The following is a 26,748-nucleotide window of genomic DNA, read 5'->3' on the forward strand; positions in this document are numbered from 1 at the left end:
GACTCATCCTTTTGAGTGACTAAGAAATAGCCAATCTATCAGATGAACAGTTCAAAACACTGGTGATCAGGAAGCTCACAGAACTGGTTGATTTTGGATGCAAATTACATGAAAAAATGCAGATTACCATAAAAGGGATGCAGGAAGATACACGGAGGAGAGCCAATAGTGAAAGGAAGGAATCTGAGTCTCAAAACAACACAGTGGACAAGAAGGAAGATAGAATCAACCAAGCAGGAAAGCATGATGAAATAAGAATTCAAAAAATCGAAGAAAAGCTTAAGACCATCGAGGATACCTTTAAACGTTCCAACATCCGAATTATAGGGGTACCAGAAGGGGAGGACCAACAAGTGGAAAAGTTATTTGAACAAATAATAAAGGAGAACTTCCCCAAACTGGCAAAGGGAACAGTCTTCCAAGAAATCCAAGGAGCGCAGAGAGCCCCAAAGAAGTTGGACCCAAAAAGAAACACACCAAGGCACATCATAATTACTTTAGCCAAGGTAAAAACGAAGGAGAGAATCCTAGAAGCAGCAAGAGATAAGGGGACAGTCACCTACAAAGGAGTTCCCATCAGACTGTCAGCTGATTTTTCAAAAGAGACCTTACAGGCAAGAAGGGGCTGGAAAGAAATATTCCAAGTCATGAAAGACAAGGACCTACATCCCAGATTACTCTATCCAGCAAAGCTCTCATTTAGAATGGAAGAGAAGATAAAGTGCTTTTCAGATAAGGTCAAATTAAAGGAGTTCATCATCACCAAGCCCTTACGTTATGAAATGCTAAAGGGACTTATCTAAGAAAAGAAGATAAAGAAAAGACATGTATAGTAAAAGGACAACAAATTCACAATTATTAACAACCACACCTAAAGCAAAACCAAAAGAAACTAAGCAAACAACTAGAATAGGAACAGAACCACAGAAATGGAGGGCACATGGGGGGCTAGCAGTAGGGGTGGGAGGAGGAGAGAGGGGGAAAAGGTATAGAGAATAAGTAGCATAGAATGTAGGTTGAAAATAGATAGGGGGAGGGCAAGAATAGTACGGGAAAAGTAGAAGCTAAAGAACGCATAAGTATGACACATGGACATGGCCTAAAGGGGGGGAATGTGGGTGGGAGAGGGGGTACAGGGGGGAGGGAAGTGAAGGGGGAAATGGGACAACTGTAATAGCATAATCAATAAAATATATTAAAAAAAAAAAAAGACCACACTCAAATGCTACTCAAGTCAAAAGCTCCCTTTCATAGCTCCGGGTCTACGGTCTTTGGCTCACCCCTTTTAATGGCACTTACCATACACCGCTTGGTGGCTGCAAGTATTTGTAGCTCTCTCCTCTGCTATTAAGATTGTATGGGTCTTAATCTTATTTTTCTCCGAGGACAGGAAGTGCTAGACAAGTGAATGGAGGACTCATGTTGGCCAACCGTCTGGCCCCCACCTTGCTCTGGTCTTCCATCCCCCTCCAAGAGAAGGGCTGTTTTTGTGTGCAAGGTTGAGCGGGAAAACAAAGTGTTCAGGACACTGTACTCGTTGCAGCAAATTAAGAAGCGTGGGCACTGAAGGTGGAAAACACACCTGGACCTCTCCCGATCTTCCCCCGTCGCTACCACCCCCCTGTGGCTGCTGACCCTCTGACACAGGCCAGTAGCTAACTTAGTGTGGAGGGCTTGTGGAGCTGGCGGGTGTAATCTGAAACCGGCCCTAGTGTGGAGTACCCGCAGAGACCTTCGGAGCTGGCCACTCCAGATTGGTAGGTGGCAGAGGATTTACACAGGAGGCCTGTCTTGGGCAGCCGAAAAAGCTGATCTCCTACCTGCCCACCAGAAATCTTAAAGTTTATGCAGAGGCTTTTTAACTAAGTCACGAATACCGTCCAGAAGGTTTCAACACAGCATTACTATCTCAAAACTGCGTCCTTGGGCGCTTATAGCGCACGAGGGCAAGCGGGACACACACTCCACGGACCAAGGGAAGGTGGGTTGGGGTTCCGGTTGCCCAGGTCCAACTCGCGGGGCAACTGGCCATCAGGTCCCCTCAATGAACTCCTCCAACTGAGGAGTCACGAGACCTGCAGTGTGACTCCTGGAGATAGCGGGGCTGGAGAGAGAGAGAGAGGAGTGACCTACGCCCTCCGGAGCGGACCACAGGGTGGGAGGAAGCGGCCGCGCCTTCCCGGCGGCCCGCCTCCTCTTCCGGCCCCCTCCCCCTCCACCGCGCACTTGCGGGTGAGGGCGGTGCGCGGGGCGGGGACAGAGGGCGGAGGCGGGCCGGCGCTCGAGGGCCCGGCGCCAGGTGGGGCTTGGGCACGCGCGCGCGCGCGCGTGCGTGCGTGCGTGCGTGGGTGGGCGCGGTCCCCAGCACGCTGTGCGCGAGGCGGATGTCCGGGTCGGCTGGGCCGGGGCCGCGGACGAGATGGCGGAAGGCGGAGGCTGCGGTGAGCGACCTGATGCGGAGACCCAGAAATCCGAACTGAGGGCCTTGATGAGGACCACGCTCCAACGAGGGGCGCAGTGGTGAGCGCCGGGTCCTCCTTTCCGCCGCGCAGGGTCAGGGGCCGGGGCTCCGGCGCTCAGGCTAGGAGCCTCCTTCTCGGCTTGGGTAGGGGCCCGGCGGAGGCGATGTTAGTGACCCTGAGGAGAGTGGCCTGGCCCCGGCTCCTCAGGAGCGGGACCCTGAGATTATTTTGGGGGCAGTGTGGGCGGAACTGAGGGTCGTCGCGGCCCTCTCCGAGCCCCAGGGTGCGGACCCAGCGGAGGAAAGGGCTGCTGGATGGGGTAAAGGGGGAGTGCTCACGCGGACTTTGAGGATGGGAAGAGCCCTTTACCTTCGAGGACTCGCTGAGTGACCTTGGGCGAAGGCGTCCACCCCTCACAGACCGGGTCCTTCCTGTTAAAAGCATCCCCTCACCCCTGCCTCAGTGGGTAGAGGCGAAGCTCTGAAGTAGGTATTTTGTAACTCGTACGCTGCAGAACAGATGTCAAGGTCAAGCTGAACAAATACATGCCTGCGAGCCCCAGGTCATTTTAGTAGCAAATGTCAAAAATGACTGTGGCGGCGGCAGCACTGCGGAGCCTAGATAAAAAGATAAGCCCGGCGTTTAGAAGAGCAAATCTGAGGCAAGAGTTTTCTTAATAAATTGTTTAGGAGAAAGGACAGTACTTCCACTAAAAGAGATTCCTGGGTGGTATTATCGGGTGGGAATATAAGAGTGGGGCTTGGCTTTGCATTGATTATGACTGAGCGTCCCCCTTTCAAACCATGGTGGTGCTGATAATGTCTCTTACAGGGAGGAGGGAGCTGAGTAGGGAAGAGAGACTTTGGGGTTAGGAGGAGTTGACACACTGGAGCCAGCCACCTGTGGCCGGCAGAGTACGCAGAGGCGCTCCCAGAAGTTATTCTGCGTAGGGGGATGTATGAAGAATGTTCAGCGGGGGCATAGGAAGTTTGAGAGAGACTGAAATTACACACTACAAGTGTTTGGAAGGAAAAAAGCATTTCAAAGAGTTGAAGGTATTTTTACGGATCCTCATGGCCTCTGGGAAGCCACCTCATCTCTGAGGTTTGTTGGTTATAAAATTTGAAGGGCTCACCATATAATTGGGTTTTGTTTCCCCACAGAGATTTCCTCCTCTTTCTTTCTGTCCTAATTGTAAAACAGTATAAAGGTACTTTCATGTTTTTTTTTTTAAAAAGATTTTTACTTTTTAGAGAGAGGGGAATGGAGGGAGAAAGAGAGGAAACATCACTGTGCAAGAGAAACGTCATTCGGCTGCCTTTTGCATGTCCCCACCTGGAGACCTGGCTTGCAACCCAGGCATGTGCCCTGACCAGGAATCGAACCAGTGACCTCCCAGTTCACAGGCTGGCTCTCAGTCTACTGAGCTGCACCAGCCCGGGCTATGGAGTTTTTTGTTTTTTTAATAGCTTTAAAATATAACCAGATCAACTTGGTTTTGGGCAAGAAAAATATATGTAGACACTATTATATATGCATGTGTGTATATGTAAATGAGGTCTGTCCAGAAGGTATCCAGTGATTTGGATGAAAACTAGAGACATTTATTGAAGAAGATACAAGAAACATTGTACATACGACTGTGACGGTGACGCCTCAGTCCCCTTCAAAGTAGGCCCCCTGGGCCCTCACACAGTTCTCCCAGTCGCAGTCAGCTGCCCTGTGGTATTTTCCTGAATCTCACTGATGGTCTGAAATCTCTGCTCTTTTAAAGGTAATTTTAGTTTTGGGAGAAGCCAGAAGTCACAGGGCACCTAATCTGGGCTCTAGGGGGGCTGAGTCACCTGGGTGATTGCATGTTTCGCCAAAAACTCTGCTTGAGACGTGACGCATGAGGGGACATGTTGTCATGATGAAGCTGCCAATCACCAGTTGCCCGTAGCTGCGGCCTTCTGAATCATCCAAATAGTTTCCACAGAGGAATGTTCAAGCTTAATGCAAAATTTGACTCAAAGTCATTGCTCTTCTCACTCAGTCATTTTGAATGCGATGGCCACACAGTACACGTGCTCACTCAATGGCGACTACTCCCATACTGACTAGTACAGTGAAGTGGTCATTGTTCACACATGCGCATTCCAGTCTACTTTCTTTGGCTGCCAGGTTATGTTGATGTTGTGCAAACTGTTCTCATTATATTAATAATGGGTGGATCTTTTCCAGACAGATCTCTGTGTGTGTGTATACACACACGTACACACATTTTAATAACATTTTTATTTATTGATTTAAGAGAGTGAGATAGAAACATTGATCTCTTGTTCCACTTATTTATGCCTTCATTGGTTGATGCTTATATTCTTATATGTGTCCGGACTGGGGATTGAACCCTCATCCTTGGTGTATGGTTATGATACTGTAATCAATGGAGCTATTTGGCCAGGGCCACTTCTTGTTTTTATTTTATTTATTTTTTTGATATCTTGTTTGGTCTTTAAAGGACTCCTGAAGTGTGTTGTTATCCCACTTTCAGAAAAAATTTAGTTTAATGCTATTCATGTCAAGCAAAGCAGTGTAACCAAATTGTCTACCTGGGCAAGGATGAAATTAGTGACTTGGTTATTAGCAAACAAGATTTTAGCCATAGAAATATTTTCTTTTTTTTTTTAAGATTTTGTTTATTTATTTTTAGAGAGGGGATGGGAAGGAGAAAGGGAGAGAAACATCAGTGTGTGGTTGCCTCTTGCACACTCCCTACTGGGGACCTGGCCCACAACCCAGGCATGGGTCTTGACTGGGAATCAAACCAGTAACCCCTTGGTTCATAGGCCAGCACTCAATCCACTGAGCCACACCAGCCAGGGTGAAATAGTTCCTTTAAATAAGCATTTTGAAGCCAGTCATTTCCTTCTTTTCATTTATTCTTTCAGCGATCATTTCCCTTACGGGATACTTTGGGAAGTATGGGTGACTCTCTGTGCCACGTGGGGCCTGGCCCTGCTCCCGTTGGGGGGTGTTTTTTCAGTTCCCCAAGTTGGAAGACTGTAAAAAAAAGTTAAGGGAGTAGCTGCAGAAACTTCACAACCTCAGCTTGTCTGCTACAGTACATTTGTGTCTGTCTCTAGGTATCTCATTGACAGCCGGTGGTTCAAACAGTGGAAGAAGTATGTGGGCTTCGACAGCTGGGATATGTACAACGTGGGTGAGCACAACCTGTTTCCCGGCCCGATAGACAACTCCGGACTCTTCTCAGGTGCAGTACCCTGTCGCTTGTCTCACTGAATGTCCGCCTGGGCAGTGGCCTGAGGTTGTGTTTATATGTGACTCAAACAGTGTAAACCTGAGTCCCCTCCTGTGAGGGGAAAGAAACAAATGTCCTCTGTGCCCGTAGGGGAGGTCTTTGCAGACCCTAATAAGTTAACTGCTTACAAGAGCATGCATCTAGTATTTAAAATTTCTTTCTTTCCTTGCAAACTAGTTCTGCTGGGGATTTTAGCTTACTTGTGGAATGGAAAGAAAATAGGATGTCATTTTGAAATCGTACCTGGAATCTGAAATTTGGGGACCAGACCTTACAGTGGAACACATTGTAGACTCGTCAGCATTCATCCGGTATTTCTTTGATGGCTGTGTTCGCCATAGAGGTTGCATGGGGAGGGCGGAGCGTAGGCAGAGTTATGATCACAGTCAGCTGCCAGTGGAAGGGGTGAAAAAGTGATCGAAAAAGTGATGATGACATGGCGGAACTTAGCTTGCTCCTCTGTGGTCACAGAGAGGACAGCCAGCCTCTCCTTGGCTTTGTCCTGCCTGGCCGTAGACCCCCTGCAAGCAGGACGGAGGTGACCCGTCTCCTGTGCCCCAAATCAGGGCAGCAGGAAGGCAGACAGAGCACGAGGCTCGACCCAAGTGCCTGACGCTAACCCGGCATCTTCAGCTCAGACCTTGTTTAGGCGCGTCCGAATTACATAATAAACAATGTCATATGCTTTGCTTCCTGAAGTAGGTCGCATGGTGGCATTATACCACGGAGTTGCCTCAAGGGATCATTGCAAGATGTTTGCACTTTGTCCTTTTCTCTCTTTTTCAAAGGAGAATCCTTAAGGCTTTTAAAGATAGTAACGATGATGAGCATTCTAGAGCTGGAGGGGCTCTGGGACATCATGTTCATGACCTTCAGCTAAGGGCAAGCATTCCTTCCGCGGTCTCCCAGTATGATGTCACCTAGCTTTGGCCTGAAACGTCTGCTCTGTGCTTGGGAGAAGTACATTCCGTTCAAACCCCAGGCTCTCGGTCACTTGCCTGCCCCAGTGTGGCTGCCTTCCACCTGCAGCCATGGGTGTGGGCTGGAGGGGCTCACGGAAGTGTGGGAAGTAGAGGGTAGGCGTATTTTTGCTGGTGGTGTCTGCCCAGCACCCCTCTCTCATTCCACCTGTGCTCCGCTGTGCATCAGACGGGCACCTGCCTGGGCCAGCCTGTGCTCTCACCTTCTGTATTTACCTCTGTGGCGAAGACATTCGCAGAGGCTGAATCCTCGCTTCAGACCCCTGTGTGATTTTTAGCGTGATGCTGATCCAGTTTAATTTTTTTTTTCCTTGGGAAAAAGAGAGACATCGATTTTTTTGTTCCACTTGTTTATACATTCATTGGTGTACGTACGTGCCTTGACCGGGATTGAACCCAGAACCTTGGCGTGTCGGGAATCGAACTGGTACCCCTTTGCTTTTGCGGGAAGATGCTCAGCCCCTGAGCCATGCCGGCCAGGGCCATCTTAACCATTTTTAAGTGTACAGTTGAGTGGTATTCCCATGGTCATGCAAGCAGTCTCCAGACTGTCTCATCGTGTGACACTGAAACTGCAGCCATTAGACAGTAAGTCCCTGTGTCTGCACTCCCCGGAGCCCCTGGCAACCACCATCGTACGTTGTGTCTCAGAGTCTGACCTCTCTGGTAAGCAGGGTCTTACCGTATTTGTCTGTCTGTGACTGGCCTGTTTCATTTAGCACGATGTCCTCCGGGTTCGTCCGTGTCGTAGCGTGTGTCAGAATCTCCTTCCTTTAAAGCAGGGGCATCAAACTCATTTTCACCGGGGGCCACATCAGCCTGCGGTTGCCTTCCAAGGGCCGGATGTAATTGTAGGGCTGTATACATGTAACCACTCCTTAACTGGTAAGCGAGAGTTCGGTGCTGCTGCCGGGTGGAAACAAGGTGGAGGGCCGGATTTGGCCCGCTGGCCTTGTGTCTGCCGCCTGTGCTTCCAGGGCTGCAGAAGACCCCACTGTGTGCACGTCCCACATCTTTCCATTCATCCTCCTCTCTCAGCCCTGGTGTTCCTGTTCTCCAAGGCTCTTCAATCCCTTTCTGTTTTCCTCGGAAACGAAATAGCAGAGGCAGATTGAACCTGATATCTGCCCTGACTCGCAGGGCAGAAGCCTGATGGGATGGGGCGATGGGGTCCCTGGGTCCACTTGTGCAGATGCCGCTGAAGGTTTTCGTCTCTTAACATCGTCTGCCTCGGGTTACAGATGAGGAGCCCTGTTGTGGGTCCTTTGTGCTTCCCAGTTTCATGGCTTCCCTTGTTGGCCGGAGAGCAGTGGTTTGCACTGGTACGGGAGTGGGTGCAGATAGCGCGGGCTTAGTGGGGGTGCTCCCTGCAGGGGCGAGGAGAGTCGGTTTTCCCTGGACCCGGTCAGTCCCTGGGCCCTCCGTGGAGGGGGTGTGTTTCAGACCATGGCTGTCCACTTCCGGCTCCCGGTTGTGTGGCCTCTCTGGTGGGTGTCGGGTGGGTGCTCAGCACGTTGAAGATGTTCCCCCTCCTGGGGTGGGGGGGTCCGACTGAGTTTCGACTTGGAGCATTGGGAAGTATGTACGCTAAATGACTCTTGATGAAATAGACTTTACTTCAGTGACTTGCTTGTTTGCTTTCTGAGTAAGTTTTTCAGGGGAAGCCAGCATCTCACCTTAATGCAGTCTCACTATGCAGAACAGTATATTAAATACTCATTGTAATGAACCGTTGTAATTGTGGAACCTGGAAGTACTTTGAAAATGTGAACGGGAGCTTTTCTCTCTTCCCCTCCCAGTTCCCCAGAAGATGTTCAGAGAGCGTGGCTCAACACCGAGGGCAGTCGGCCTGCTCTGTGAGGGCCAACGGCAGAGTTCTGTAACTTTGTGCCGTTCTTGTAAATAGTTCCCTAGAGAGGACGCAAGAAACACGCGAAACAAACATTTCTGGGGAGAGGAGTAGTGCGCTATAAGCTGTTTCCTTTTCCAGATCCTGATAGTCAGACCTTGAAAGAACACCTGATCGACGAGCTGGACTACGTCCTGGTCCCAGCCGAGGCCTGGAACAAGCTGCTGAACTGGTACGGCTGCGTGGAGGGCCAGCAGCCCATCGTCAGGAAGGTGAGCGCGAGCTGCCACTCACACCTGCTGCTCGGCGCCTGCGGCTGCTCCCTGGACACACGGGCTGGTGTTGGGCTCTGGGGGCGGGACGTACCCACGTGGTTAAATGGAGGTGTTTGAGGCCTTTTTTCCAGTTCTCCCTCGGGAACTGTGGTTGTGAGTGGTGGCTGCTGAGGCTGCTCCCCCAGGATGTTACAGTGCGCGGCCTCCAAACATCAGCGCCGCCCAGTGGCTGGGGTGTGCTTGGCGGTGCCAGGAGAGCACTGTCTGTGTGAGGGAGTTCGCTCGGGCTGTTGTGCACGCACAGTGATGCACTGCGTCTCGTCTGTCTCACAGCCTTGCTGATGGGGCTTCTCCCCGTGCCTGCGAGTCTTTGGCCACACTGTAGAGTTTCTCAAAAAGCAGGTTTTTATAACCCAGAGGGGAACAACCTCTTGAAGGCAGGCAGGTCCTGGGTTAGAAAGCCAGATTGTTAATCCCTCGTAGACAGGACTCAGGAGACCACCGCCCTGACCCCCACAGTAAGCTCGCCCTCCCAGAGGGGTGATCACGGGGGCCTCCGTGCCTGCTGATAGGTGGGCTTCGGGTGCATTCCTCCGCCTGGTCTGTTGCTCCCCAGCTTAGCATAGTAGGGGAGAGCTGTAGTCCCGAAGCCGTGCTTCCAGGAGTCGCTATTCAGGGCCAGAACCACCTTGTTTTTCTTCGGCTTGAACCTGGGACCCAGAAAGGGGTTAGGGATCAAGAGTGTAGAGGCGCACCAGCTTCCTGCAGATGTCCCCCAGTGCTCACAGTGCCGCCACATGGTGAGCGTTCCGCCAAGGGCTCACCCGTGGTTCATGGGAAGCCCCATGACGCACTCGGAGACGAACAAGGAATTCTCTGTGAGTGCTGGTGCCGCTGGCTCTGGTTCCACTGCGGTGCTCCTGGCTGGCCCTAATGAGTGGAAACGAGGTGTTCAAACTCTTAGACAGATGTTGGTGGCTTTAAAAGCTATACTTTTGATCCCTTGATCACTTAAGAAAGGTGACTACCCGTGGGTTCTGCCTTCTGTCACTGCTGAGCCGTGTGGCCTCCGAGCCCGCGCAGGTGAGGAACCGCCGCTCCCCCTCCCGTGCCCCCTCCGCAGGTCGTGGAGCACGGCCTGTTCGTCAAGCACTGCAAGGTGGAGGTGTATCTGCTCGAGCTGAAGCTCTGTGAGAACAGCGATCCCACCAACGTGCTGAGCTGCCATTTCAGCAAGGCGGACACCATCGGTGAGTAGCTGGGCTGGGCTCCCAGGGGGCCGGCTGAGAGGGTGGGACGCCGTCTTCAGACTTGTCACCAGTCAGCCTCGGGCTGCGTCACCGCTCCTGACCTGGCAGCCCGCACCCCGGGGTGTCTGGACGGCGAGCTAAGCCCATGAGTCGTGTTCTGCAGCGCGCCAGGCGTGGCCGCTGCCCGTCTGCCACAGGGGAGGAAAGGTGAAGAAATGCGATTCAGAGCTTAAAGCCGCTGACTAAAACATCTCAGCAAGAAAGTGGCAGAGCCGGTATTTGATGGTCTGTCTTACCTGGAAAGATTAGTGTTCTCACGTTCCCACCTTGCACTGTGCTGTAACCGGGACCTGTGCCACCGGAGGAGAAGCACAGGGCAGCCTCCGGGTGCGTCAGCGCCGGAGGACACCCGTGGGAGATGCTTGGCCTGGGGTCCGTCAGAACTTCCGGTCCAGGGCGTCCTGTGACCATCCGGAGAGGCAGGAGGGGGGGCATTCGCTCGCCAGGGCTGCCCACAGCCTTCCCCCTGGAGAAGGCCCTGCGTGACGCTTCTGCCTGTCCCCAGCGACCATCGAGAAGAAGATGCGGAAGCTCTTCAACATCCCTGCGGAGCGGGAAACGCGGCTGTGGAACAAATACATGAACAACTCCTACGAGCAGCTGAGCAAGCTAGACAACACTGTCCAGGACGCCGGGCTGTACCAGGGTCAGGTAGGAGGGCTCGGGCGTGCCCCGGCAGGCAGCGCCACCCGGGTGCGTGGCACTCGGGCAGTGAGGTGGCTCACACGCCCCTCACCTGGTGTTCCTTTTCACCCAGGTGCTAGTCATTGAGCCCCAGAATGAGGACGGCACGTGGCCGAGGCAGACCCTGCAGTCAAAGTGAGTGAGCTTTTTCTCCCCGTGGCCGGGCGCACAGGTGTCAGACAGATCCTTCCTAAGGCAGTTACTCATGCTAAGGAACAGATGCGCTTAATCGGAGGGAAAAGTACATCTGACTTCGTACCCAGAGTCAGTAATCCCGGTGGGAGGCCCTGGTCTCCGGCGAGCGGCCCCTGGGCGGCTGTCAGGGCGTGTGGCCCCAGCGGGAGCCTTGTCAGTGGAGAATGAGAGAAGCAAAGGAGAGGGCCGGGGTCTGGCGGCGCTGCTCTGCCGACAGGGGTCTCCGTTCTGTCCACGGTTCCCCAGGCACCTGTCTCAGCAGACGGCCGTGCGTGGTGTGGAACTGTGCACGTCCTGGAAGGGGCCAGGAGTGATGGCCTCTCCTGATGGTGTGCGGTGGGGAAATGGTGTGTGTGCGCTGATCGTCGTGGAGACAGGGTGGGGCCTTGCTGCCTCCCTCGGTCAGGCTGTGGGCCGTGGCCACAGATCCCAGGAAGGGAGGCGGCTCTTGGGAGAGAGGGTGCCTCCTTGAGACCCCCAAAGGTTAGCGTCTCCTGGTGAAGTGTGTGTGGCGGTGAGTGAACCAGAGCAGAATTCCTGAGGCGCATCTCCCCTCCCATCTCCCCTCCCACTTCCAGCCAGTGCCAGACACTGTTGTGGAAGCTGGGGGTATAGCAGTAAACTAAACAAAGTCTCTGTTCCCAAGGAGCAAAAAAATGGATAAAATAAGAAAACCACAGGTTCCGTGGTTCACAAGCACCGAGGGGGAAACAGTCAGGGAAGGAAGTCGGCAGGTACCAGCCAGGCTTTGGGAAGGGGCAGGTTTAAGGAGGGTGGGGAGGGCCTGAGGGTGTGCCATGTGAACGTGGGCGTGGACGAGGCGAGGGCGTCAGCAGTGAGTGTGGTGCTTAGTGGGGGTAACACCGAGGCAGAGGAGACAGCAGCCGCAGCAGTTTCGAGGCAGAGGCCTGCCTGGTTGAAGACCACGGGAGTTGGCCGTGGCTGGAGCAAAGAGTGGTGGCGGGAGGGAGGGGTGACCAGGGCCCAGAGGCGATGTGGTGGGAGGTGGCGTTGCCTCTGGGTGAGGTGGGGGCTTGTGGGGGTGGGCTCGGGGAGTGCGGGGGTGACGTGGCCTCGCCTGGTGAGCGGCTCCGCCGGAACGAGACGCTGACGAGTGCAGTTGGAATAAGAGGAAAGCGACAGATGGCAGCCTGTGCCGGTCGGAGTAGAACTCGTATTCCCAGCCACGTAAGAGGGTGGGGTAAGCATAGTGACTATCGTCCAGGAAAGGAGGCAACAGGTGCGGAAAGCAGGGACAAGGAGACGTACCTGGGGATGGAATTCAGGGTGTGGGCTGACAGCCGGGCGTAGCTGGAGACGGAGCGGACAGTCGGAGGGCCAGCCTAGGAATTCTGGAACGCACTGTGAGGGGGAGAGGTGGGCGATGGCAGAAGGGGCGGTGCCCCGCACACCCACCGGGATGGCCAGATGAAAGAGCCGGCCCCAGTGCTGTGCAGGTGCGGAGCGGAGCGGCCGGGGCGCTGGGCGCTCCCGGTGGGGCACGGAGACCGGACGGTGGTTTCCGCAGCTTTGGCAGTGAGCACTGAAGGAGGAGTCGTACGCGTTTCTGCAACTCTGCGACCCGCTCCTCGGCGCTCAACCTGCCGAAGCGCGCCCCGTGTCCCCCTAGAGACGTGCCAGAGGTGTTCACGGCATGAACTGCCCACCACGGTCACAGGGCGGGGCCAACCCAGACGTCCGCCCAGAGCAGAGCGGGCGGCCAGGCTGTGCCCTGCGCGCCCCGTGGCGTTCCGTGTGGCCGCAGCGTCCCGTCTCACCAGCCGTGTTGAGTGAGAGGAACCGGACATGCCAGCAGACCCCCTCGGCGTAAAGCTTCGGAAGAACCGGCAGAACTCACCTGTGGGCCCATGGTCATGGCCGCGGTGGTTAGCTCTGGGGGGAGTTGTGACCCCGAGGGACACGAGGAGGGCGCCTCGGGGCGGGGGCCGGGCTGTGTCCTTGTGTGAGTGCTTAGATGTGTTCACGCAGTGGGAGCGTCTTGATTTTTGTGCTCTCGTGGTTTACGTATTTCTTAGCGTGATACTTCAGTTAGAAGTTCAGTGACAAAAAGAAGAAAGGTTTAAGAAAATAACCAATTTCAGTATCAATTCACATGTAAATTCTGGTTAATCGCAACGTGGAAGACCCAGGAGGCAGAAGTCAGATGAGAACGTCCTCAACTGCTTCTCCTAAGGGAAATGTGGGGAGTCCCAAGTTTAAACAATTGACGGGGGAAATAAAAACAGTGATAGATCCTAGTAAGTTCGTGGAGCAAGTACCAGAAATATGAAAGGAACATTTATGTCTTTGAAACACACTGTGTTGATCAGGAAAGGTGTGGTGGCCATTCGGAAAGACCTGAACATCAGTGTGGTAAAGCAAGGCAGGTGCTTGCGCCTTTCTGAAGAGAACTGACGAGGGGGGCAGGCCAGTGCTGGTCGTTAGGGACCCAGCTGCTCCGTGGTCTGGCCCCGCCGTCCTCACGGCAGGCCGCTGCGTGACCGCTGGGACTGAAGCCGTTGCACCTGCATTTGAGGGGCTGGGAGGCGGAAACAGGACACACCTCTTCCCTTGAGAAATCACACACGAAACCTCCCTTTCCATCTCTTTGCCAGTTATAGGACCACGCCTGGCTTCCCAGGAGGCTGGGAAGTGCCTTCTGGCAGGGTGGCGAGGTGTCTGGTGAAATGTTGGGGTTCGTGAGAAAGGAAGAACATGAGAAGGAAGAGGTGAAAATAAAAAACCAGCACCTCTCATGTACCAAAAGGTCTGGCCACCAAAGATGTGGGGTTTTCCCCCCACACTGGCCAACTGCGACACCAGCTGGGTGTCTAAAACCGGGCTCCGTTCTGACGCGCTCTTACTGTCCTTGCGTGAGGTCTGTGGGGCCTGCCTCGCTCGCGCCAGTCCCTGTTGAAGGGCTGCTGGCTCAGTAGGAGAGGCCAGCGTCCCCGAAGCGGGGACGGGCACGCACGCACGCACGCAGATGAGGGCTGTGGCATTGGTGTGGAGGGGTCCCGGCTTAGGTGGTTGTGAAGGCAGTGTCGACACCAGATGCCGGCCTTGGGGTGCTAGAGGCCAGCCCTCGAGGGCAGGCCCGTCCTCAATGCATCATGCAGCCGGGAGAGCACAGGAGAAGTGGGCGGAGCACAGAGGAGCTCCAGGCTCGGTGGGAGTGTAGCGGAGGCCGACCTGACGTGCCGGGAGCAGGACACACCTCAGTAGAGAGGGGCTGGGCGACCAGCGGGTCTCTTAGGAGCAGAGGATCCTCTTCTGGAGGCGTAGCCTGTATTTTCTATTTGTTTGTCAAGGGTGGAGTTATAAAAACCTTTGTATCGTGTAAATTTTCAGGCCTATAAAAACTCATCATTGGGTTTGTTTTCAGCTGAGTTTACCCTGGAAAGTACTGACAGTGTTTTCTACAACTTTTTAAACAAATATCAGGTTAAATTTTTGTTTTGTTTCATTTCGACCAGAAAGTGGTACGAAAGAAGTGGACAGGTCTTGGTCGTGTGTAATTGCTTACAAGCATTTTGCCCTAGCCCTGGCTGGGGTAACTCAGTGGACTGAGCGCTGGCCTGCAAACCAAAGGGTTGCCGGTTTGATTCCCAGTCAGGGCACATGCCTGGGTTGTGGGTCCCAGGTGGGGGTGTGCGAGAGGCAACCACACATTGATGTTTCTCTCTCTCTCCCTCCTTTTCCCTTTCTCAAAAAATAAATAAATAAAACCTTTAAAAAAGGAACTTTGCCCTTTTAAGTTCAGTGGAGTAGACTGAGTTACCTGTGAACAGTTACTAAAAAGGGGGAGTGTAGGACCACACACCTGGATGTTCTGTACGTCAGAGTTTGGGTTCCACTCTCCCGTGGTGCCTGTTTCCACCCCCGAGACAGCAGGCCGCCACGTCAGACCGGCCCTGGGTGGTGCGTGACTTCCCTGCTGGCATCGGAGACTGGGGGCACCTGCAGTGTGTGTGCTTGGGTCACCTGGGTGGCGGCGGAGAGCGTCCTTGGCTCTGACGGGTCTCGCTTACCGAGCTGTCTGCGCTCTCGGACTCCTCTGAGAGTCGTTGGATTCCTGGAGAGCTAGGTGGCATTCCTCAGCAGGAGGGTAAGGCCCTGCGAGGCAGAGGGTCCTCAGGGTTAGGGAAAGGGCGTTTCCCTGTGGGACCCAGAGAGACCGGGGCGCCCCCTCCCTCTCCCTGGCGGGGACCTCGGGGCGGGGAGCGGCGCTCAGCCCCACTCCCCTGACCTCTGCCCGCTGCTGGCGTGGGCGCAGACGGGACCTCCCCTCGCCGCGCGCTCCAACGGCGCCCCGGCTGACACCCGATCCGGAGGCTGGGCACTGTGCTGTGACAGCATGTTCTCATCAGTGTCCGCGTCTAAAAATAACCCCAATCTAGAAGGAAAATCACAGTCATGCGTGTTTGGAACAGTGCGGAACAGTTCACTGTCCTTCTCCATGTTCTTATACGGATTTGAGTAGGAAATGGGTCAAATTGATAGCAGTTTAAGATGGGGGGCAATTACGCCTTGAGTAATTAACCTGAAAGGAGGAATAAACCTAAAATAAGGTGCTGATAAAATCTAAAAATAAATCTAAAAATGAGAGTAGGAATACATTTAAAATAAGATGCTGAAACTTGAGTTTGAAACAGAGAGGCTCCTCATATTTGGTGAATTTGAGGGGACCAGGAAACCCCCCCGAACAGCACAGGGAAAGCAAGCCCCGTCTTCCTGTGCCGGAGTGCTGACAGCCAGCTGTTTAATTTGGGACAAGTATTCCCGGAGTAACTCATCTTCGCAGCCGTTTTTCATGTCTTTCATTGGTGATTCTTAAAGCTCAGGGAGGCTCACAATCTATAAACTGAACCGGGGGCCCTGAAGACCAGCCTCACGGTCTGTGCTACTGAAAGACTTGGTATGACCATGAGGTTGAATGAGACAGGAAGACGAATTGATTTCTTGAGTCTCGCTTAAATAAAACCTATGTTGAAGGTAGCACAAAACTAGGCTCTTTGCCGTTCAAGTTGCTGGCACACTTACGTCTTGAGAAGAGACCTGAGGCCTTAAATGGGGGCTGCTTTTGGCCGGAAGTCAGCAGCGTTGTTTCTGCTTCTCCCCCAGATCAAGCACTGTACCCAGCAGAAACTTCACTACCTCTCCAAAACCATCAGCAAGTCCCTATTGCTCAGCGTCCGCCTCTCCCATTGCGAACGGTGACAGCACCAGCGCCTCTGGGATGCACAGCTCCGGTGTCAGCAGGGGGTAAGAGCAGGCCCTCCCGCTTCGCTCCCTGCCTTCTGAACCCCGTCCCAGGCTGGACCCGGAGAGCGCCTCCGCCCTGCGCTGAGCAGGTGGGAGTAGGGTCCCCACGGGAACGCGCTGCGTGTGGTTGCTCACTCCATTTCCTGCCCACAGTGAAGCGTGCCTCCTTGTACTGGCTTAGATTGCTTGTCCTAGCAGCTGGTGGTTCCCCACAGCCAAAGTCACTGGTGGTCGCGGGGGTCACCGTGCAGAGATGGGTGGGCCTGATGGTAGCATAGTTGTGGGGGGGTGACTCATTGTGGGGGAGCCCTGCCTGTTCGCCTCTGGATGGCTGTGATCCTTTCTCAAGTGTGGCCTGGAGGTGGTGGCAGCTGTAGCTCTTGATCTTGGTCACCTCAGTGTTCTCCCCGATGTCACCTGGCAGTTGGCCTTCTGGAGAAACGCAAAACTAGCATTTACCACAGCCTGGAAGTGGAGAATTCAAATAGCACTTCTCCGCTCATGGGTGGTGTGCTACCCACCTGCCATCGTGTCAGGTCGGGGCGGGGTGGGGGCGGCTGCAGGGCTGCGGAGGGGAGTAGGGAGGACCGGTCTCACGGAGCTATCTATCGCCAGACGAGAATTCCAGAGGCCCTGGAGCCACCCCAAAGGCCTCCTCGGGGCGTGTGTGCAGCACTTGCTTTTATTGGTGATGTGGGTTGTGTTTTCCAGTGGATCTGGCTTCTCTGCTTCATATAATTGTCAGGAGCCTCCGTCGTCGCACGCACAGCCTGGGGTCTGTGGCCTCGGAAACCTGGGGAACACCTGCTTCATGAACTCTGCTCTGCAGGTAAATGAGAGGACCGCCATCTCGCGGGCACGGTGTCTTCACGGTACTCGGGGCTTGGGTAAGACTGGCCCGCTGAGGGTCAACAGAGTACTTTCCAGAAGCCACGGGCAAAGCCAGACCTTCCCTTTGGACGAGGCCAGACTCTGTCCTGCACGTGGACACTCAGTGGTGAGCAGGTCAGCTGTGGCTACTTTCCCCCCAGGAATCACAGTCTGACCCTGGGGTTTCTTGTAATATAAGGGAGAGGACAAAAAGATCTGTTAAAAAATCCGGTAGCCCTTGCGGTTTGGGAATGAATTTTTTTCCCACTGTGATGAGGTGGGAATAAGCCTAGTACCAAGGAAAGGAGACAGGATCTGGCTTTTCGTGGGGAGTTTTCTCAGTTCTTTACACCCTCAGTGTTCCTTGGCTGTTGAATAAGGGCAACAGTGATGAGGGGCCGTGGCTCTAGATGTGTGTGTTAGACAAAGAAGGTTAAATTCCATGATTCATGTCTCTATTTCACGATGCTAGGAAAAGAACAAATGAAACCCAGAGAAGTAAGAGGGAAATAATAGAGATAAGGACAGAAATTTAATGAAGTACAAAGCAGATTTACAGTACAGCTAAATTTGGCTCTTTGGGGGGGAAAAAAAAGAAAACAAATGAAATTGATGGGCTCCTAGGGAAAGTGGTCAGGAAGAGAGAAAATATAAATGACTTGATACCAGGAATGAAAAAGGAATATCAGTACAGACATGAAAAAGAGGGTAGAAGAATTTTATGTCATTAAACAATTTAGATGATAAGTTTTAGACAAGTTGCTTTGAAAAGCACAACTTGTCAAACTTACACAGGATGAAATAGAAAATGTAGCCCTGGCTGGTGTGGCTCGGTGGGTTGAGTGCCAGCCTGCAGGCCAGCAGGGGGCTGGTTCGGTTCCCAGTCAGGGCACATGCCTGGGTTTTGGGCCAGGTCCCCAGTAGGGGGCACTCAAGAGGCAACCACACATTGGTGTTTCTCTCTTTCTCTCTCCCTCCCTTCTCCTCTCTTAAAAAAAAAAAGTCTTAAAAAAAAAAAAAAGAAAATCTGCACAGTGCTGTATTTGTTAAATTGCTTCGGTAACTAAAGCTTTACACCAAAGAAAATTCCTTTAAAAAAAAAGAGATTTTTTTTAAAGATTTTACTTATTTTTAGACAGAGGGGATAGGAGGGAGAGAGAGGGAGAGAAACATCAGTGTGTGGTTGCCTCTTGCACACCCCCTACTGGGGACCTGGCCTGCAACCCAGGCATGTTCCCTGACTGGGAATCAAATCGGTGACCCTTTGTTTCACAGGCCAGTGCTCAGTCCACTGAGCCACACCAGCCAGGGCAAAAGAAAATTCTTATTTTGGATGCCTTTACTGGTGAATGTACTCAAAGATTTAAGGCAGAAACAATACCAATCATACATTTTTACATAATAGAAAAACAGGGACAACTTTCCAAATTTTACAAGGCAGCTACCAAAATCTGACAAGGAATTTTTAAAAAGGGAAATTTTAGATTATTATGTTTCATAACTATATACATCAATTAAATTTTAGTAAGTCAAATTAAATGATATCTAATTAAAAGTGGTAACACAGGTGGGATTAGTGCCAGGAGAGCTAAGTTGGTTTGAGCCCTAAAAAATTAGTCAGTGTCATTTAACACGGCGATAGAATTAGGAAGAAAACCCTAAGATCAGCTCCATAGACGTAGAAAAGCATGCGATAAAGTTCAGTTTTAATACCCACCTTCATTTTGTAGTTTGAAGAGGTAAAGTTAGTGTACACATCAACAATGATATTACCTGTTTTTCTACTGCCTTTATCATCCTGATTTTTTCTCCCATAATGCTTTGGCTTTGTATTTTGTCTTCTCGAGAAACGTTGGAATGTTCCAATTCCAACAATAAAATTATCCTAAAATTGTTATCTTAAAAACTATCTCCCGTGGAATAGAAAGTCACTGTGTGTCAAACACTGGGGGTGCACAGCTTCTGCCCTCAGGTAGCTCGCCCCAGCAACAGTTTTTCATGGGCGTGAGCTCCTGCAAGACCATGCCCCAGGGGGTCGCTGTGGGGTGGCCGCCAGCTCAGCCTCGGAGGGGGCTGGGCCCCTCGAACTCGGTTTACCTGGCGTCCCGTGTGCCCTCCAGGAGGGGTGTAAGCTCCGGCCGTGTTCCCTTTCAGTGCCTGAGCAACACGGCGCCCCTGACGGACTACTTTCTCAGAGATGAGTACGAGGCCGAGATCAACAGAGACAACCCCTTGGGGATGAAGGGGGAGATCGCAGAGGCCTACGCGGAGCTCATTAAGCAGATGTGGTCGGGCAGGGACGCTTACGTGGCACCTCGCATGTTCAAAGTAGGTTGACATACGTGCTTTTCCTCTTGCTCTGGGGGCGGGGGGTCGCATGTTGTAATGAGGCGTTCCTCTGCTCGCATGTGGGGATTAAGAGGGGCCCTGAGACTGACAGCACCACAGAGCAGGTTCTTCTTTTCTGTCGGTCGGCCGCTCAGCACACACGCCCCTTACGGGACTCGAGAAGTCCTTTGTGCTCCTTTGTGCACTGTTTGCCCCGAGTGCCGCGCTCTGCGGTCCAGTCTTTAAAGGGCCAGCAGCTTAAGCCAGAGCACAAAAATTCAGTTTAATTTCCAGTGTCATCTGAGGGCCACCCCCAGGTTCTCAGAACCTGGGGCCGGTGCCCGCAGTGGTTTAAGTCGGGGCCCCCTCAGTCAGGGGTTGGCTTGGCCTTGTTGGAAGGTGACTCGAGGGGCAGTGGAGGAAGACCGGGCGGAGACGGGCAGCCCTCAACGGCGCTTGGAGCAGCTCGGGCTTCCCATTGGCTGCGGTGTCTTTACCTGCGGGAGAGGGGGCGCCTTGCCTCCCCAGTTTGAAGTCTGAGAAACCCTCTTTCGCCTGCACCTTTGGGGCTCCTGGAGCCTTGGTGAAGCAGATGGGAGGCAGAGATAGGCATGTTTTTTACTCAGGGAGGAGAAAAGTGTAGCACTTCAGCTCAGTGAGAAAATGAAAACCTCAGGTAGTTTATTGAAATTGAAAATGAATTCTTTTCGTCCCCATGGCCACCTTAATACTGGGAAGTACGTGACAGTTACTAGTCTCAGACTAAGTCACAAAGGGACCGGAACTGGGAAACAGCACATCGGGTTGAAGCTGATGTGGACACACAGTTGACAGGCGGCCGTTGGGTTTGTCGGGGGTAGGGTGGGGCTTCCTGGATGACGGGCACCTTGTCTGCGCCATCTGGTGTGGTAGCCACTAGCCACTTGACATGCAGGGTGGATAGGGTCTGAATTTTTAGTTCTATTTATTTTTTAATTGTATTTAATTTTGATTAATTCAAATCTCCATAGCCACATGTGGTTCGTGGTTCCTCTATTAGACAGCACAGGGGTAGGGCGATGGCTCTCCAAGTTCAGGTGCATCAGCCCCTCTGGAGGTTAACACAGGCAGCTGGAGCCACCTCCAGAGTTTCCGATTCTGCAAGCCGGGGGGCCTGAAAATGGGCCTTTCTAACAAGCTGCATGGTTGAGGCTGATACCACTGGTTGGGAGCACGCCCTGAGGGTCACTGGTGTAGATCAGTGCAAGGCTGACTGTTGTTTAGTTAAGGCTAAGAGGGCTGGTATGTTCTGGAAGATTCCTCTGGCTGATGCAGGTATCAATTGTAGAGTTCTCAGGAGACTGAACCAAAGAAGGAGGCTGGAGAGGCGTTCATGTTGGTACTTAGGAGGTGTGGCTGCTCGGGGCGCCGCCCTTCGCTCTTCTTTAGGGGAGCGGCCTGGTCCCGGACCTGCTATCAGCCTGGGTCTCTGGTCTGCGCCCGCCCCCTGCCACCCCTTTCGGGCCCTGGAGGAAATAGCCGGGCTCCTCGACCAGAGGGAGTTCTCCCCTCCTGTCCCCGCTGGTTCCGCAGGGCTGAGCTGGCGGCAGTTTCCCCTGTGACTGCGCTGGTTCTGTGTGTCCTCTCACGCCTCCCGATGCGCTGGCTTCTGTTGCAGACCCAGGTGGGCCGGTTTGCCCCCCAGTTCTCTGGCTACCAGCAGCAAGACTCTCAGGAGCTGCTGGCCTTTCTCCTGGACGGGCTGCACGAGGACCTGAACCGCGTGAAGAAGAAGCCCTACCTGGAGCTGAAGGACGCCAACGGGCGGCCGGACGCGGTATGTGGTGCGGCTCCAGGGCGGCAGTCAGTGTTCCGGAGCAGTTGCCTCCCAGGGGGAAAGGCGGGGACACGCTTTCGTTCCCCCGAGTCCTGGTTCCAGGGCCCTGGTGGCCCCTGCCGTTGGTGGTGTGGACCGGGGTCCTGGTGGGGAAGTGCATTCCAGGCCCGAGGGGCTGACTCGGGCCGCCCCTGCTGCTCCCTCTGGGCCTCTTTACGTTGGCGTCCACGGGGTGCAGTCTGGTGGTGACGCAGAGACCGGGGCCCTCTACAGTGCTTGTGGTGTGGGCTTTCGAGATTAACGCTGCTGTCGTTAAAATCCATCTGGAATTTTTTAGATTTCATTTATTTATTTATTTTTAAAGATTTTATTTATTTATTTTTAGAGAGGGAAGGGAGAGAGAGAGAGAGAAACATCAATGTGCGGTTGCTGGGGGCCATGGCCTACAACCCAGGCATGTACCCTGACTGGGAATCGAACCTGCGATGCTTTGGTTCGCAGCCCGCGCTCAATCCACGGAGCTACGCCAGCCAGGACGCATTTATTTATTTTTAGAGACGGGAAAGGAGGGAGAAGCAAAGGGAGAAAAACATCTGTGTGTGAGAGAGACATCGATCAGCTGCTTCTCACACACCCCCAACTAGGGACCTGGCCCACAACCCAGACACGCAATGTGACAGGAATCGAACCGGTGACCTTCCGGTTCACAGGCTGGCACTCAGTCCACTGAGCCACACCACCCAGGGCTCATCCCTTCTCTGTTCTTCCAGGTAGTTGCAAAAGAAGCCTGGGAGAATCATCGGTTGAGGAATGATTCTGTGATTGTGGATACATTTCATGGTCTCTTCAAGTCTACCTTGGTTTGCCCAGAATGTGCTAAGGTTTCTGTGACCTTTGACCCATTTTGCTATCTAACTCTCCCACTGCCCTTGAAGAGAGATCGCGTTATGGAGGTCTTCCTGGTCCCTGCTGACCCCCAGCACAGGCCTATTCAGGTAGGTGACTTGGCATCCTCACAGCACCTCCCGTTTGAGGCAGTCTGCGGGCGGGACCGCTTCCCTCCTGCAGCGGGAGCTCCATCCGCTGCCGCCGAAATCCCCGGGCACCTGCCCGTGTGCCCTTGGCCTCCCTAAGGGGGACCTCTGGGCAATCCCGAGTCATGAGGCCTGTTGAGAAGGTCGTCTAGGCCTCTCTCTCACTTCCCCCCACGTTCCATTCATCTGACTGACGTAGCCCGGGTGGCCTGCTACGGGGCCCTGGAATCTGAATGTTGGGTGATCGGAAGCGGGGCCCTGCTGGGTCGGGCTCTCTGCTGTCAGCTGGGAGGGCGTGGCCAGGACAGAAGGCCCGATGAGAGGTGTGACCACAGGTCCGAGTGTCTGCCAGCTCACTGCCCGACTGTACTGCAGTCTCCTGACGTTAGCTTCTGCATCTCTAAAGAGAGACGGTGTAGGACGAGTTGGCAGTTGTGTGATTCTGACAGTCCTTTGAAGACCTGAGTGAAGAACAAAGGGAAGCAATGTTTAGACGGTGAAGAGTTGGCCCGGCGCCTCCGCTACTGCCTGAATGGAGGCGCAGGAGACCTGCCTGTTTGCTCTGGGGGCCCCGTAGCAGGCAGACCCCTGACCTCCCTGGACCGTTTCCGGAAGGACGCCCCTGCCCTCTGAGATGCCTGCCCTTCCCAGCTCCTTTCCCAAACCTTGTCAAACACTCTTGTCTCACCCTGCCCGCCTCTCCTTTGCAGTACCGCGTGACCGTGCCGCTGATGGGGGCCGTGTCCGACCTGTGCGAGGCTCTCTCCCGGCTGTCTGGCATTGCTGCGGAAAACGTAAGGCAGGGTGGTCCGTTGCACTCAGCCTGGTTGGGGCACTTCACAGGCCTTTGGAGTTTGTGTTTAACCTTACGGCCGTTTCTGGGGTCGGTTCTTACTGGCCAGTAAACGTGACATCTGGTCGCCTCAGGGCTCCTGGGCCTTGCTCCCTGTGTGCGCTGTGGAGGAGACCTCCCTCCTAGCACCAGTCTGGGGGACACCATCCAGCTTTCTTTTTTTAAAGATTTTACTTATTTTTAGAGAGAGGGAAAGGGAGGGAGAAAGACAGGAAGAGAAACATTGATCAGTTGCTTCTCACAGTTGAGGTCCTGGCCCATAGCCCAGGCATGTGCCCTGACTGGGGATCGAACTGGCAACCTTTTGGTTCACAGGCCAGTGCTCGGTCCCCTGAGGCATACCAGCCAGGGGTGGGGAGCACCGTCTTCCCTCCATTGGGGTCATATTGGCTGTGGTCAGGGGACCAAGAGTGGGGCCGTGTTCTCAGCTCTGCCGCCCCTTCCCGTGACCTCTTCTGTAGTGGGAGAAGGTAGTTCTTTCCTGGCCTAACCACTGTAAGTCTGTGGAGCGACGTGGTAATGTTCTAGATAGAAATCCCTATTAGAAGCGACTGCCCATGCTGGGCTCTCTGTCGAACCTGGTCCTGTTTGCGGGTGGGCAGAGTATGGGTTCCTCGTGCGAGGACCCGTCCTCCCGGATGCTTCCAGCCCTGGCCAGTGTCCCTGCCCGCTCCCCCTGCACCCCTGCGGGTTTCGGGCAGTTGTGGTGCTCGGGGTTCGGTCTGTTCCGCTATGCGTGAGGTGGCCTGGCGACCCCTGGCCCAGGAGCACCTAGGGGCTTACCGATGGCCACCCGCTCTGGTCGGCGCTCGCTCCCCACCATTCCCTCCGCTCCGGGCAGGTCCCGTCGTGGACCTCGGTCAGGTGTTGCCAGCGTGTCTCCTGCTGGCAGCGGCCCCTGAGCTCGGGCTGGTTGTGTGGCGGTCTCTCTGGAGGCCCGTTTTCTCTCGTTTGCTCCTAGCTTTGCAGCACTCCTACTCCATCCTGTAATCTTTCTGCTACTGTCGATTCTTACGTAGATGGTGGTCACAGATGTGTACAATCACCGGTTCCACAAAATTTTCCAAATGGACGAAGGGTTAAACCACATCATGCCCCGGGATGACATTTTCGTGTGAGTACTCAGCGGCTCTGCTGCGAGGGCAGAGGAGACACTCTGGAGATTTGGCCTCCTTGCTGTCTCCAGAGCGGGAGTTCTGGCAGTCGGTGGCCGTGTGGATTTGCCCTGACCCCTGGGTGCAAGAGGTGGGTGCTGGGGAATTGCGGGCAGCCCTTTGTGCCAAGCCTCCCCTGGCCCTTCAGAGCTAGGCCTTCCAGAAAACCCTCAGCAGGAACACAGCCCTTTGTCAGTAGTTGCTGCCTGTTAAGAAGGCCCAGTCGGTGGTCCCTAGGAGTGCCTTTCTCAAGAAGAGGCACAGCTGCATGAGGGGCCATGGAAGGACAGGAGAAGGCCTGCACAGGGAGGGTCTTGTCCTCTCTCCATGCCATAGGCAGTGGCTCCTTGGGCTTCTGCCATTCAGAATGACCGAGAGGGTTGACTTAACGGGACCTTTTTCAGCTCGGGCGTTCTGGGAGTGCTGAGACACGGTTTTCTTGTCCCTGCTGGGACGGTCCCTCCAGCCCCGGCTGGTCTTCCCGGCCCCTGCCGAGTCCTCTCGCTTCAAGGCTGCTCCTCAAGGGTATTCTGTGTCTGGCCCTCCCCTGGAGGGCGGATGGCATGTGAGCCTCCTGCCCTCCCAGACAGCCCCTGGCCCAGGGGGGCTTGTGGGGCCCCCACTCCCATGCTGTGACTCCCTGATTTCCTCCCACTCAGTAACTTGCCTCTGCTGAAGGTTTTTAGGATGTTTTGGGTTTTGTTCTCACCCGAGGACATTTGCTTTTGGAGAGAGAGGGAGAGGGGAAGGGAGAGAGAGAAACATCGATGTGCGAGAGAAGCATTGATTGGTTGCCTCCCATCTGCGCCTACACTGGGGATCGTGTGCACCCCGACTGGGGATCAGGGATCGAACCCACAACCTAGACATGTGCTCTGACCAGGAATTGAACCTGCAGCCTTCCGGTTACGCACGATGCTCCAACCCACTGAGCCACACCAGCAGGACTGGTTTTTATTTTTGAGCGAGGCATGCCCCATGCACAAGAGGCCCCTCCTCCACTTGACATTTTTGTCCTGTAACTTCTCAGTCATTTTAAAAATAGTTCTCGACCACACCCACGATCCCAGTCCTGTTCTTACTTGCATACGGGCCTCCCCGCTTACACTGCCCTCACTTTGTAGGTGGAGGGCGCCAAGGCTCATGCTGGGCCGCAGGGCCAGGGCCTGTCCACTTCTGACCCCAAGTGCTTAGCATAGCCGCCCTCTGTTCTGGAACTAAAGTTTGTACACCTGAGCTGAGAAGAACGGGGCCTCGCCCCATGGGGAGGCTGGCAAACTACCATCAACGGGGGAAATTCCAGAGGGCTCGAGGGCCAACCAACAGGAAAGCAAATTGTTTTAAAGATGAATTGGTAATTGTCCTAGGAAAACATGGTAGTGGCATCTAACCCGTTCGAGCGGGTGGGGCGCTGTGCTAGGCAGTTACTTCCCACCACGACACTGTGCGGTGGGTGACCGTGTCGTCTGCTGCGTAAACAGGCGTGGAAGTGAGGGCGCTCGTTAGCCTGGTCGCAGCAGCCAGAAACTGGCAGCCGTAGACCCGGACCTGGACCAGCCTTACTCCAAGGCCCAGTTCTTGACCCTGATGTTATACCACTGGGTCCTTCCCCTAGAGCACACTTGGGACATTTTTGTGAGGTGTTTTTTTTTTTTTTTTTTTTTTTTAGAACTCCTCCTGCATTTACTTTGGTCAAGACTGCCAGGCCTCTGGGGAGGGATGTGCTTGTGTTTCTGTGTTTATAGTTTGCAAAAATTGAATCAGTAAGTTTGTGTCTCCCCCTATAGGAAGAGGGAAAGACTACAGTCGGTTGCCAGCAATTTTGGTAACATCTGTTCCAGGATAAAACATCTATAAGTCTCCTCAGTCCCATGTATTCACTAAGTAAGACACATTTTTCAAAATCGTTGATTTGTATTTAGCACTTTCTTTGGTTATCTCTGACTTTAAACAATTAGATGTGATTCTTTTACTTCAATGTTTTTGAACAAAGATGGCAAGCAGTTCATTTTGTAAATCTGCTTCTTCCTTTGAAATAAGTGTTTGGCTGGCATTCGAGGTGTGTATCCGTGTATAATACTTTGTTTTGTTAAAGGGCAGGGCACTGAGAATGCCTCTTTAAAAGTAGAGCTCCTCGGTGACAAAGGATGAACTTGGTGGCCCGGCCCCCGTGTGCCTTGGTGTCGGGGGTGTGGTCCGGATGACGGCCACCATCTGTGCTGAGTCCCAGCCGAAGGGGCACAGAGTCTGAGGCCGTGGTTGGGGGAAGGAGGATCTCGGTGGCCCCGGCCCCGGGCCACGCTGCGCTGATCGTGACCCTCCTTGGGAGCAGCCTCTAGCATCGTCTTGAAAATGCTCTTTCTGCCTTTTGT

At 53.7% G+C, this 26,748-nt stretch overlaps 1 protein-coding gene across 4 annotated transcripts in view; it reads left to right on the forward strand.

Annotated features, from left to right (window-relative positions):
• Window positions 1–2,345: 2,345 nt before the first annotated feature.
• Window positions 2,346–26,748, forward strand: part of USP4 (ubiquitin specific peptidase 4) — a 36,524-nt gene continuing 12,121 nt past the window's right edge. Inside the window, exons 1-14 of one of the 4 annotated variants that reach the window (XM_036030329.1) lie at window positions 2,369–2,520; window positions 5,588–5,715; window positions 8,734–8,864; window positions 9,991–10,117; window positions 10,683–10,828; window positions 10,935–10,996; window positions 16,181–16,321; window positions 17,033–17,150; window positions 19,346–19,519; window positions 21,177–21,335; window positions 22,106–22,330; window positions 23,080–23,163; window positions 24,242–24,336; window positions 26,164–26,260. In XM_036030329.1, the coding sequence (XP_035886222.1) occupies window positions 2,420–2,520; window positions 5,588–5,715; window positions 8,734–8,864; window positions 9,991–10,117; window positions 10,683–10,828; window positions 10,935–10,996; window positions 16,181–16,321; window positions 17,033–17,150; window positions 19,346–19,519; window positions 21,177–21,335; window positions 22,106–22,330; window positions 23,080–23,163; window positions 24,242–24,336; window positions 26,164–26,233 (1,761 nt within the window). In that variant the 5' untranslated portion in view covers window positions 2,369–2,419 and the 3' untranslated portion in view covers window positions 26,234–26,260. Of the gene's footprint in view, window positions 2,521–5,587; window positions 5,716–8,733; window positions 8,865–9,990; window positions 10,118–10,682; window positions 10,829–10,934; window positions 10,997–16,180; window positions 16,322–17,032; window positions 17,151–19,345; window positions 19,520–21,176; window positions 21,336–22,105; window positions 22,331–23,079; window positions 23,164–24,241; window positions 24,337–26,163; window positions 26,261–26,748 lie in introns of all 4 variants that reach the window. The other 3 variants (XM_028518543.2, XM_036030328.1, XM_028518544.2) reach the window with 3 other exon arrangements.

This window comes from Phyllostomus discolor, chromosome 7 (genome assembly GCF_004126475.2).
Source record: "Phyllostomus discolor isolate MPI-MPIP mPhyDis1 chromosome 7, mPhyDis1.pri.v3, whole genome shotgun sequence".
Classification (NCBI taxonomy): domain Eukaryota; kingdom Metazoa; phylum Chordata; class Mammalia; order Chiroptera; family Phyllostomidae; genus Phyllostomus; species Phyllostomus discolor.